The sequence below is a fragment of the Streptopelia decaocto genome (assembly GCF_964273445.1).
Source record: "Streptopelia decaocto genome assembly, chromosome: 19".
In the NCBI taxonomy this organism is placed as follows: Eukaryota; Metazoa; Chordata; class Aves; order Columbiformes; family Columbidae; genus Streptopelia; species Streptopelia decaocto.
Genome location: NC_138674.1, coordinates 5,582,884 through 5,595,275, shown reverse-complemented (window position 1 = coordinate 5,595,275; position 12,392 = coordinate 5,582,884). Strand labels below are relative to the sequence as shown.

Here is a 12,392-nt window from a genome sequence, read left to right as displayed (position 1 = left end):
ATAAGCCCCAGGACACACCGCAGGGGTTTTACACTTCCCGTCCAACACCCGGCTTAAATTGGGGCATTTAAACACCAAAGGCGCTGATTTCAGTAAGATCTGCGTGGCTTTCCGGATCCAGTCCTTGGGCTTCAAATCCATTCCACGGTGTGACTGTTGCAGTAACAGCTGGTACGGGTGCTGCTTTGCCTGTTAACTGGGCAATGGAGCCGTGTCCTCCCTCTCCGGAGGGAAAATGTGAAGATTTGTCCGTATCTCAGTGTTCCCCCTCAGACGAGCACCCCAAGGCGCGGGGATACTGCGGCGGCACCGACGGGCGCCCGGGGCTGAGGAGGGAGGTGTTACCTCCGTTGGCGGGAAGACTAAGCCCCGCCTCCTCCCCGCCCCTGGTTACGAATCAACCAATAGCTAGCGCAGGAAGGTGAAATTCATATCTGCGATCCAATGACGCACAGCCGGGCTGATTTCATGTGGCCGCCGCCGGGCCTGATTGGGAGAGCAGACGGTCTTGATGCGCAAACACCCAATAGCGCCGCGGGGAAGTGACGCCTCCAGGCGAGTTACAGCCAATGAGCAAGGCGCGGGGAGCCATCTGCACCGCCCCTGCCATATATATAACTCGGGCCGGGGCAGGCCGCCCGCTTTCGCGGTGCTGCCCAGACCCGTAGCGCGTCTGCTGCCCCCAGCGCTGCCCGCCGGCCGGAACCATGGTGAGGGCACCGGGGAGAGGTGTTCGGGCGCAGCTCCGCATGCTGAGGGGGGATGCGGGGCGGGAAGCGCGGGTCCGGCCAGCGGCGGGAGCGGAGGGACCGGCGGGACGGGCATGGCGCCGGCCCGCGCTCACCGGCGGGGCCCGAGCTGCACCGCCCCGATGGGCACTCGCGGGGCCGCGTCCCAAAATGGTGGTGGCCGCTCCGAGAACATGGCGGCTCTGCCCGGCGGAGGGACCCTCAGCCCCGGCCGGTGCTGCGGTGGCGGCTCCCGCAGAGGTGACCCCGGGCGCGGTCACCCGCAAGGGCTCGCACGGTCCGGGGCCCCGGACAGGATGTGCGGGGCGTGTGAGGGGCTGAGCGGCGGGGCCGCTCCCAGGGGAAAGGCTGAATAAAAACATGGAGGGGAAAACATCCTCCTTGGGGGGGTGCGGGAGCTGGGGTGGCAGAGGAGCCAGCGCGCTGGGTGCTGCACCATTGTCTCAGTGACAACCAATGAGAAGTCAAGGGGCAATGGGTTCAAACTGGGACGCAGGAGGTTCCACTTAAATTTGAGAAGAAACTTGTTGGGGGTGAGGGTGGCAGAGCCTGGCCCAGGCTGCCCAGGGGGTTGTGGAGTCTCCTTCTGTGCAGACATTCCAACCCGCCTGGACACCTTCCTGTGTAACCTCATCTGGGTGTTCCTGCTCCAGGGGGGGATTGCACTGGATGAGCTTTCCAGGGCCCTTCAACCCCTGACACTCTGGGATTCTGTGCAGCTTTTGCTGGTCCTTGTCAGGTGCCACCTGTGGGGTGGGGGGGTTGGCAGAAGGGGCTGATGGTGGAGATTTCCTGAAGGACTTTGTGAGACTGGCTGGGCAATAAAGCTGAGGTGGAGTGACCTTGTGAGCTGGGAGTCAGGCTGAAGGAATATCTGGAAGGTGCGATAAAAGATTGGGACACCGTGAGAGGACAGAGTCCAGCTGTGGGCACAGCATGTGGGAGCTGTCAGCTGCAGACGGGACAGCAGGAGCGCCTGCTTGTGTGGGTGTTTGCCCCATCTGTCTCTCTTTGGAAAGAGATTGTGGGTGTCAGAAGGTTATGTGGATTTAAAAAATGTAGCAGACTGTATCTCTAAGGTTGTCAATGTGTGGGAAACTTTTTTTGAAAATGGTTACAAGTTAGAACATTGGGGGGGTATAGTATTGCCCTTATCATGTTCTTGCCCTTCCATGAGGGGCTGTTTGTGGTCACTTTTTAAAAAAATTAAGCCTAATCAAGTCCATTAATGCAGTTCCTCGCATCTGCAAAGGATGCAAATTCCCTTGAGTTTCATCCTAAGGGAACCACGCTCATTGTGGTATGTTGTTGAACTTGGTGTGAGCTGGTACAGCCATTCTGATGAAACTTGGCTTTCCATCAGCTTCACGCAGATGAAGTTGTACCTGAAATACTGTGCTGGGCAGTGCCGAGGACCCAGAGCTCGATCCACCTGGATGGTGGTGAGCTGGGTTTCTTCAGCCTCACCAAGAGTGTGGAAAGGGGCCGCCAGGAGCGATCTACAGCTACTGAAAGGGCATTACAGAACACAAACCAGTGGTCTTAAGCTGGAGCACATCCTATAGCAACAGCAGATGATGTGACAGAGGCTGGAGAGGTTCAGGTTGTGCTGGGAAAGTTCTCTGGAAGTTTTCACTGAAACTGGTCCTATGCTTGAAAATAGTGTATGTAAGGGGCGGAGAGATTTGTTGTTAATTAAGGTTTCTGTGTCCTGACTTGTGGCTTTGAATACTGCACTTAAGAGTGCAGTCTGTAATACATGTTTAAACCTTACTAACCACAAGCCTTCCATCAGCGATGTGTAAAGGCCCGGAGCTGTAATGTGCAACAGTTCTCTTGCATGTCTTTACAACTTGGAGATTATACTTTCAAGGCTCAGATTTTGTTCTGTTCTTCAATACTCTTGGTACTGTAAGAGTTCTCCTCTTGTAGCCTGGCACGTTGTTTGTGTTATTGCAGCTGAGAATGTTGAACAGCCAGGACAGTTTCTGTGGTAACCCCCAGAATCTTTTCAGCAGGGCTGCATCTCCATTCATTGCTTCTTTGTGCTGATGCGGGGAGTTACTCTGCCCTAAGTGCTGAACTTTCTGCTTTGTCAAGGTACCCGTGTAATTCCTTTAACATGGCACCTGTAGGACCTGGTTTGTGGCTGCATTGCCCAAACTGTACTTTCAAAGACTTACATTTTCTCTGTGGAACATGGCTGGTTGTTGCTCTGTGTAGTCTGAAGTAGCGGTGTTAGTTCCTTTGGTGCTGGAAAGCTCATACATAGTCTGTATTCCATGTGTTCACCTTGGTTAGACTTGCTAATCCCTACACGTTTCTTTTTAGTGACCTTCCCCAGCTGCTTAGGGGCTTTTCTAACAAGGCTTAGATCACTGGTAGGACCTCAATAGAGATGAAGCTTCAAACCAAAATGACGTGTCTCTAGACTTTGTCCTCTCACTGTACAGGTGACTCACAGTCTGGCCTCCTGCTTTCCTTGAAGGATGAAGTGGCCTAATTCACTGCCGTGGCCTGGCTTGTCCTGACAGTGCAGTCTTGTTGGGCTGTGTGCTGGAGCTGCTTTTTCTGTTGCCCTTTTCACAATGTGAAGGTTGGTTCTCCTCTACCATTGCAGTACATCGCTGAGCCCAGCGCTTGGGCCTGGAGATGGAAGGAGCAGTGGCTGTGGAGAGGGGTGGAGTGACAGCGGCTCCGAGTAAGGCTGGTTGCAGAGAGAATCATGGAGTGTCCTGAGTTGGGAGGGACCCAGAAGGATCATGGAGTACAACTCCTGTCCCTGCACAGGACACCCCACAGGTCACCCCGTGTGTCTGAGGACGCTGTCCAGTCTCTTCTTGAACACTGTCAGGTTGGGGCTGTGACACCTCCCTGGGGAGCCTGTTCAGTGTCCAGCACCCTCTGGTCTGAACATAGTTAAACATGACTGTTATTCAAAACTCTCCTACACAGAAGGGCCAGGAGTTTGGAAATAGTTCCATTGTGGTTTGGCTTTTCATATTCAAAATGCTATGCTGAAATATTAATGAAGTTGGGTTTACGCTCTGGACATCAAAAGCATCTTGGGAATCCATAAATTGGTGTCAATAGGTGCTTTTGCTGACATGAGCTATTTTCTGTGTAGCTTAAATGAGGAAGAGTTTGGTCTAGTGTTAAGGAGTTTAGTACTTTGCATGCGGCAGTGTAGCGTGAGGCCTGATATTCTGTATTTATCAAGTGTTACTAAGGGTTTTGTTAGGTGAAAACTTTCTTACAGAAGGGCAAAGATCTCCAAAGTAATCAGGAGATATTTTTTCCCCTCATATTGTGCATAACAAACAAAATCACCCTGGATCTTGCGGAGGGTCTCCCTCCCTCTAGTGGTTGTGCCCATGTGGCTCCTGGGGGTGAAGGTTTTTGGGACACTTAGGCCACTGACAGGTTAGTCATCAGTTTTTCTATATTCAGTGTTTGTTATGAAGAGGGAAGTTGACTGAAGGATTTGGAAGAGTTGATCAAACTCAACTGCCTGGTTGAGGATTGGAACAAGGAGGCAGAATGAGTCTGTAAAAATGACAATGTCTAAAAGGGTCTTTCTAGGTGGAGCTGGACGGCGACTGAAAGAGGCTTTTGTGTCCTGTTGTATTTTCTGCCAAATGCCCCTAACACCAAGACAATAAGACCAATGTTTTAATAGCTTTACAGCATGGGAGTTCAAGCTGTGTGTGCTAAATGTTTTCTAAACAAGGAAACTGCTGTTTCTGCTGAGTGATCCAGTTTTTTTTCTCCATGCAGCGCGAGTGCATCTCAGTCCACGTTGGTCAAGCCGGAGTGCAGATCGGCAATGCCTGCTGGGAGCTGTACTGCCTGGAGCACGGCATCCAGCCCAACGGCACCATGCCGAGCGACAAAACCATCGGTGGAGGTGACGATTCCTTTAACACATTCTTCAGCGAGACCAGTGCAGGAAAACATGTCCCTCGTGCTGTGTTTGTGGACCTCGAACCAGCAGTAATAGGTAAATACAGTGACCTGTGTGAGGGGCTGTAGAACATGCTGTAGGATTTGATTTAACTCGCACTTTTTTTTTTGGACTAAGGGATCCATTTCTCTAGTCCTGCAAAATGCTTTAAATTTTTACTGTGTAAAGCTTGCCTGCGTCTTCCTAGTGATGGAAAATACTTGGTTTTATGTTCACTGAGACTGGCAAATGTGCACTCCGGAACTCTAAAGTATTTAAGTATTACCTTCTGCCAGCCTGTGGAAATAAATGAGTCTTTTGAACATGCCTCATGCTTTTGCTATGCAAGGAACTAGTTATAACCTCTTGAAACAATATGGCATAATGTGTACAGCAGTCAAGAGGAACTTTCTAAACAGATGTGATATGTATCATTAAGCAGATTTCTTTTCGTACCTTGGAATTATTCCTGTGCTTTCAGAAAAAAAAATCTGCTACTCTCTGTAGCTTCACTAGTGCTTGCAGAAATGAGTCTTAATCACTAGCCTGAATTCAGAGGCATGCACTTCGCCTTCCTGCTGCCTTATCCTGAAAATCAGTTGTATCCCAAGCTGTGGCAACGCTGGCTCATGGTGTTCAGATGCGATCCCACACATCAGTCCCATGTTCTGTGGTACTGGCTGCACTGCCAGGGTGAGCTCCCCAGTTTCAAGGCCTTGTGCCTTGTGTCACACCTCTTGGTTTTAGAATCTACATTCACTTCAGTTGGAAGAGACCCTCAGGACTGAGTCCAACCATAGCCTAACCTATCTGTAGCACTAAACCATGTCCCTGAGAACCCCATCTCTGTCTGTCCAACCCTCCAGGGATGGTGACTCCAGCACTGCCCTGGGCAGCCTGTTCCAATGCCCCACAGCCCTATGGGGAAGAAATTGTTCCCCACATCCAACCTCAACCTCCCCTGGCGCAACTTGAGGCCGTTTCCTCTGCTCCTGGTGCTTGTTCCTGGGGAGCAGAGCCCGACCCCCCCTGGCTCCAAGCTCCTTTCAGGCAGTTCAGAGATCAGAAGGTCTCCCCTCAGCTCCTGTTCTCCAGCTGAACCCCCGGCTCCCTCAGCCGCTCTCATCACACTTGTGCTCCAGCCCCTCACCAGCTTAACCACCTCCTCTGCACTCTCCAGCACCTTAATGTCCTTATGATGAGGGGCCCAAACTAGCCCCAGGATTCAAGGTAAGGCCTCACCAGTGCTGAGTAGAGTGGCATGATCACTTCTCTCATCCTGCTGGTGTGTGCCTGAAGTAATTCTGCTGGAGCCAGTTCTGGGGCTGTGTTGCCTTTAGGAGACATTTGGGACTCTCACAGAAGAGATTTGTGGTGCTTGTGCAGTCACTGTCTTCATCTTTCTGCAATACATGGAGTTGGGAAGGGGGGATGAGAGAATAGGCTTAAGCTACTTGTATGTACCAAAAGTGTGGGTTCCTTGCAACTTATTGTAACACCCCAAACCACTTTCTGTGCCTAATGCAGCAGAATGAACCTCTGCAGGGGGGCAGCTCAGGGTGGGAGCACTGGACTGATAACTTTGAAATGAGCCAAAGTGCTCTTGACAATACACTGATATTCCCAGGAGCTGTTGCAGGTCTGGCTGTTTTCTTGAGCCCCATGGCTGTTGCTTCCTCTGCTGCTCACCAGGTGGTGGCTCTAAACAACCAGAAAAGGCTGAGAAATGAGGTGAGGAAAAGCAGGTGGCAAAGCTCTTGCCTTGCCTCTGGGGACAAATGGTGAAAGGTTCCAGCACTTGTGAATGATGCAAGTGTAGCATGGGGAGATGGGCAAAAGTTTCTTATGAAATCCTTGGTAATACTGAAAGGCTTATGGCTCTTTGTTAAAGGTTACATCATGTGCCTTTCTAGGGACTGGCCTTATTCCTGCCTTGCTTATTTGAAAATCATGGATCCAGTTTCCTGGGTAGGGCTGGCATGGTTCTTCCCATTCATGCAGCGTGTCCGTCTGCACTGTGTTTGAGAATAAACTAAGTCTATTGTGCATACGGCAGCTGCCATGTGTGTGCACCAGCGATTTCTGGACCCTCCAGACCATCTTCTCCAGGACCATCATGACTCATGTTGCCCCTACCAGCTATCTTTTACTTTAGGTTCTATATTTTACCCTTCTAACAGTATTTCTCCTTCATAATGTGGTCTGATAATGCAGAAAGTCTTGAAAACATCGATATTTTGAATGGTAGACTTCTCCAAATTGGTTTTAGTTTTGTGAGGCTTGGAAAATAACTTTAGAGTATTGGATTGCAAACTGCAGTGGTAGCTGGCCGGTCTAAATTGCTTCAGATAGTAACTGTATTTTAAAATCTCAAATTCTGTTTATCTTTGTCTTGCTCGCTCTTTTTCAGATTAAAAAAGAATATATGCAAACAGGCAGCTTCATCTGTAGTTAATAAAGCTCTTTGCTTTCCACCTGATTTTAATTAAAGGATGCAGAACTGTTTTAGCATACAACTCAAGAGTGGCTTGAGCTAAACCAGAGACAAAGCTTTGCTGAGCATCTTTGTACCTTTGTGGTAGGATGGAGCTTTAGTCCGCTACATGTAAGTGCATATTTCTGATAACTGGTGGAGATAATAACTGTAAATCATTCTCCAATCTGCAGCTAGTGGGTGAATGCTGTGTTCATTTGCTGTTTCCTTATAACACAGCCAGTTGTGCTGTAAGCTCAGTAGTTGAATAACAGGATATTTCTACAAGAGAGAAATCTACAAGAACTAGATATACAAGATCTAGTTCTAGAGCGTATCAGGAAACTGGTAAGACTTTTCTTCACTGAAGGCTCTTAAACATCTTTATCCTGTTTTACAGGATTTGGAAATTAGGTTATCAAAAATACATAGCCCTATGAATTGCGCTTTAATTTATTCAATGGTAGGAGAATCTGTGGACTTAGTCTGCATCCTGTTCCTTTTGAACCTTCTTCTCTAACCTTGGCAGAAAGCACAATTAAGGCAAAGAAGGGGACAGGTGAGCAGTGCAGGCTCTGCCCACAGCTGCAGAAGCAATGAGGGAACATCCTAGAGGGGTGGAAAATAAGGGGGGAAAGCATTATTTCAAATGCTGATCTGCACGGTTGGCCTTAAGTTGTCCTAAACTGTGGAAGAATGATTCTGCTGCTACAGTTCAATTTTAAATTACTCTGGCAGGTCAAAAATTTAGACATATAAAATGGGACAGTTTTTTAAGCAGTAGCTTCATTTTTCTTGGGTACTCATTTAGACTGTACGAAGTACAGTTGCCTGTTCATAGGTAGAAATCAAGCTGCTTTTTCTCCCTAAGGGTTTAGGTCTCTTATTCTGGACACCCTCAGGAGTTTGAAAAACCTGGTCTACATAAACTAGCTTCTTATAAATGATTCATCTTGTCTCCCCAGATGAAGTTAGGAATGGGACGTACAAGCAACTCTTCCATCCTGAACAACTGATATCTGGTAAAGAAGATGCGGCAAATAACTACGCTCGAGGTCATTACACAGTTGGGAAGGAGATAATTGATCTAGTTCTAGAGCGTATCAGGAAACTGGTAAGACTTTTCTTCACTGAAGGCTCTTAAACATCTTTATCTTGTTTTACAGGGTTTGGAAATTAGGCTATCAAAAATACATAGCCCTATGAATTGTGCTTTAATTTATTCCATGGTAGGAGAATCTGTGGACTTAGTCTGCATCTGTTTTTATTCTTAGCCAGCTGAGAATGATTGGATTATTCCTGTCAGATATGACTTTTAAGTGGCCTACAATGCTGATGATGTGCCCAAAACTTTTTGGTTTCATGTTGGAGCTCAGAGAGCCAGGACTGAGAATTAACTTGCATAGTTCCTGCTGGAAAAGGGTTCATCTCTGGCTGGGGCTCTTGCAAGGAGATTTAAATAGGAGTGTTTACTTCTGTGGTTTAGACTTGTTTGCATTTCCCACTGTTATAACTTCTGAACTAATTTTATGGTAATAATGGTAGAAAAGGAGTAAATATCAGTAAGTTGGGATGTTTCAGGCTCCCTGGTACTTTGATCATGTGACAAATTTATGAAGATGGCAGGTTAGAGTTCCCTCTTTAGGGCTGCTAAGCACGTACTTGACTTAATCTGTGTCATAAAGGAATCCTCATTGCACTAAAAAGCCCAGGTATACTTCTAGTGTCTTAATATGAAATGCTAAACAAGTCTTCCTGAAAAGTCCACCTTTTGCAGATCAAAACTGGTACTATTCCCAACACTTGGCTGCAACTGTCTCTAATTAAAGCCAAGATAAGTTTGCAGCAGGCTGTACTTTGACCTGAAAAATACGGTCGTAATTTCTCTTTACAAGAGAAGTGCTGTCAGTCCTGGGAATCAAGCTGAGCATCACGTGGCGCTTCATTCTGAGGACAAAGCAGTCTGGTTTCTTCATCTGAGGACACCAAACCGGAATGGTGCTGTAATACATTTTGACAGCTCGCCTCCCTGAGCGGAGATACGTGCTCACAATTTTTACAGGATTAGCGGTAGTTCTGGGACAGGGGATCGCTCAGGTTCTGTGCAGGCAGTGAATGTTAAATTGGTATAAGGGATGGATGGTCTGTAGTGCTTTGAATGTTATTTCTTTTCTTGGTCGTTGTTAATGACCTTGGTGTGAGAATTGGGGCAGGGGAAGTCTTGAGGTAGTAATCTGAAGCAGAGAGGTCACCTTCTGATATGTAGGGGGCATGAAAGAGCCAAGAATACAGTGGTTTTCATAGGACATCTCCTTGATTATCAGCGACTGAATCCAATTCAGTGTTATTTTGCTGAAGCCTGAACAGTTGCCATGTGTCAGAATTCAGAGTTGTCTTTCTCAAGCTTGTTTTGGGATTCTTAATGTCTACACAATGGCTTTAACACACATGTTTTCTCTTGCAGTCTGATCAATGCACTGGCTTGCAGGGTTTCCTGATCTTCCACAGCTTTGGGGGCGGCACTGGCTCGGGTTTTACTTCGCTGCTGATGGAGCGTCTGTCAGTTGACTATGGGAAAAAATCCAAATTGGAATTTGCCATCTACCCTGCGCCCCAGGTCTCGACAGCGGTTGTTGAGCCGTACAACTCCATCCTGACCACCCACACCACGCTGGAGCATTCCGACTGTGCCTTTATGGTTGACAATGAGGCCATCTATGATATTTGCTGTAGGAACCTGGACATTGAACGCCCGACCTACACCAACCTCAACCGCCTCATTGGTCAGATAGTCTCTTCTATTACCGCTTCCCTCAGATTCGATGGTGCCTTGAATGTGGATCTTACTGAATTTCAGACTAACCTGGTGCCTTACCCTCGTATCCACTTCCCGTTGGTAACGTATTCTCCGATTATTTCGGCAGAGAAAGCCTATCATGAGCAGCTCTCTGTGGCCGAGATAACCAATGCTTGCTTTGAGCCCTCCAACCAGATGGTGAAGTGTGACCCTCGCCATGGCAAGTACATGGCCTGTTGTATGCTGTACCGCGGGGACGTCGTCCCCAAGGATGTCAACGCTGCTATCGCTGCTATCAAAACCAAGCGTACGATCCAGTTTGTGGACTGGTGCCCTACTGGTTTTAAGGCAAGTCTGTTACATCATGATTTTTTTTAATAGGTTTCTTATTCACTGTCATGGGCTTGTGGAGGATGTTTTCTCATTAAGATGTCGTGGAGGTACCTGATCTGTATTTTGAGAAATTGAGACTTATGTTCTTATACAGAGCTGAGTGAAATACATTCAGCTACTGACTCACAGAATCACAATGTCAGGGATTGGAAGGGACCTGGAAAGATAGAGTCCAATCCCCCCGGTGGAGCAGGAGCACCCAGATGAGGTTACACGGGTGTCCAGGTGGGTTTGAATGTCTGCAGAGAAGGAGACTCCACAACCTCCCTGGGCAACCTCGTCCAGGCTCTAGCACCTTCACCGGGAAGAAGTTTCTTCTCATATTTAAGTGGAACCTCTTGTGTTCCAGTTTGTACCCATTGCCCCTTGTCCTATCACTGGTTGTCACCGAGAAGAGCCTGGCTCCATCCTCCTGACACTCCCCCTTTCCATATTTATAAACATTAATGAGGACTCCTTTGATTATAGTGCCTGTGAAACACTTCAGAAAAACCTCATGGTCTCTTCTGCTCTTCACACAGGTTGGCATCAACTACCAGCCACCGACGGCGGTTCCTGGTGGCGACCTGGCCAAAGTGCAGCGGGCAGTGTGTATGCTGAGCAACACTACGGCCATCGCCGAGGCGTGGGCTCGTCTGGACCACAAGTTTGATCTGATGTATGCCAAACGGGCCTTTGTTCACTGGTATGTCGGAGAAGGGATGGAGGAGGGGGAGTTCTCAGAGGCTCGGGAAGATTTGGCTGCGCTTGAGAAAGATTATGAAGAAGTGGGCACAGACTCAGTGGATGGAGAAGATGAAGGTGAAGAATATTAAATACAGCAAAGTGAATTGCAAGTCTTTGCTGTTTTACTGCCTCTTCAGTAGCGGTGTAAATCATGTCAAATAATTGGAATAAACTTTGTAATTCAAGACAATTGATAGTGTCCAAAGACTGTGTTCATTAACTATATGCAAGTAGTCAGTAGTCCAGGAGATAGAATTTATTTGAGAAAGATAACTGAATAAAATATTCATGCCACAGTTAGATAAGTTCTTGTCCTTAAAACATTGCTACTTGAAGAGCTAATAGTGCCTATTTTCCCCCAGAATACAAAACTAGAATATGCTTGAGCTTTTGGTGGCAGATTAGTTAACTACACGTTTTTTAAGGCTCCAAAGCTGGTGTAACAAGAGGCAACAGGAACTAACTTTGTATTACCCTTAAGAAAAGATGCAACACCTTGAAAACCAGAGGCCATTTGGGTGAGTTTTCTCTTAGACTTAGCATGGGTCAGTGTCTTAGTGATGCTGTAGCCTGGAAGAGATGTCAGTAAAGGGTGTGAGGAACCTGCTGCTTCTCTGTTGCTGCCCTGGTGCTGCGTTGTCCTCACACAAAGCAGCTGCGGTTCCTCTGCTGGCTGTGTGGAGTCAGCCCATGGCCTGAAGCTGGCCAGAGCAAACTCTCTGGGTTAGCTGGCCAGGATTAAACACTAGTTTTCCCTAAAACTGTTTTGCAGAAATAATTAGTCCCTAGGTTCAAGTATGCAAATTAGAACATCCTTCTGTGTGAGCTGATGTAACAGGAGAGGATTTGGCTAATCAGGTTATCTTCATGTGGGCAGCAGCCTCTGTCTGAAACCTCCTACCTGGGCTGCGTGGGGGCCTGGGGACACAGGGCAGCGAGCCACAAACCACAGAACCTGTTGCTAAGCTGGTGTCTCTGGGGAATCTCTCCCACAGAAGCAGCCAAGGTGCAATAGGCAAATATGTTAAGATGCTGACTGAAAACTGTGTGTGATTATAAGATACCCAAGTCTGACTCCAAGACTAGATCTGAGCTGGAGAATTCCTCCCTGTCCTATTTGAACCGTATTTATGCTTCTCCTGATTTAGTAGCAGAGCATGACTCAGGGCAAGCCCTGCAGCCTGTGTTAGCTGAGGAGGATGCACAGACCTGCTCAGCAGGAGTCTTGGCTGCGGTATGAAAAGTGCCCAAATGCCTGTGTGGGAAACCTACGGTGCTCTGGTGATGCTGCAGGATTTGACATCAGCTCAT

At 47.9% G+C, this 12,392-nt stretch overlaps 1 protein-coding gene across 2 annotated transcripts; it reads left to right on the top strand.

The window, feature by feature from the left end:
- Positions 1–582: 582 nt before the first annotated feature.
- LOC309448180 (tubulin alpha-1C chain-like) lies at positions 583–11,271 on the top strand (the record flags this gene model as incomplete). 2 transcript variants are annotated; one of them, XM_082069476.1, is made up of 5 exons in its annotated part: positions 583–710; positions 4,527–4,749; positions 8,131–8,279; positions 9,630–10,310; positions 10,877–11,271. In XM_082069476.1, 5 exons carry the CDS (start codon positions 708–710, stop codon positions 11,168–11,170), a joined length of 1,350 nt encoding a protein of 449 aa, XP_081925602.1. In that variant the 3' UTR covers positions 11,171–11,271. The 2 variants fall into 2 exon arrangements, with proteins under 2 accessions (XP_081925602.1, XP_081925601.1); XM_082069475.1 differs by lacking the exon at positions 583–710 and having other exon boundaries at positions 4,521–4,749.
- Positions 11,272–12,392: the final 1,121 nt, after the last annotated feature.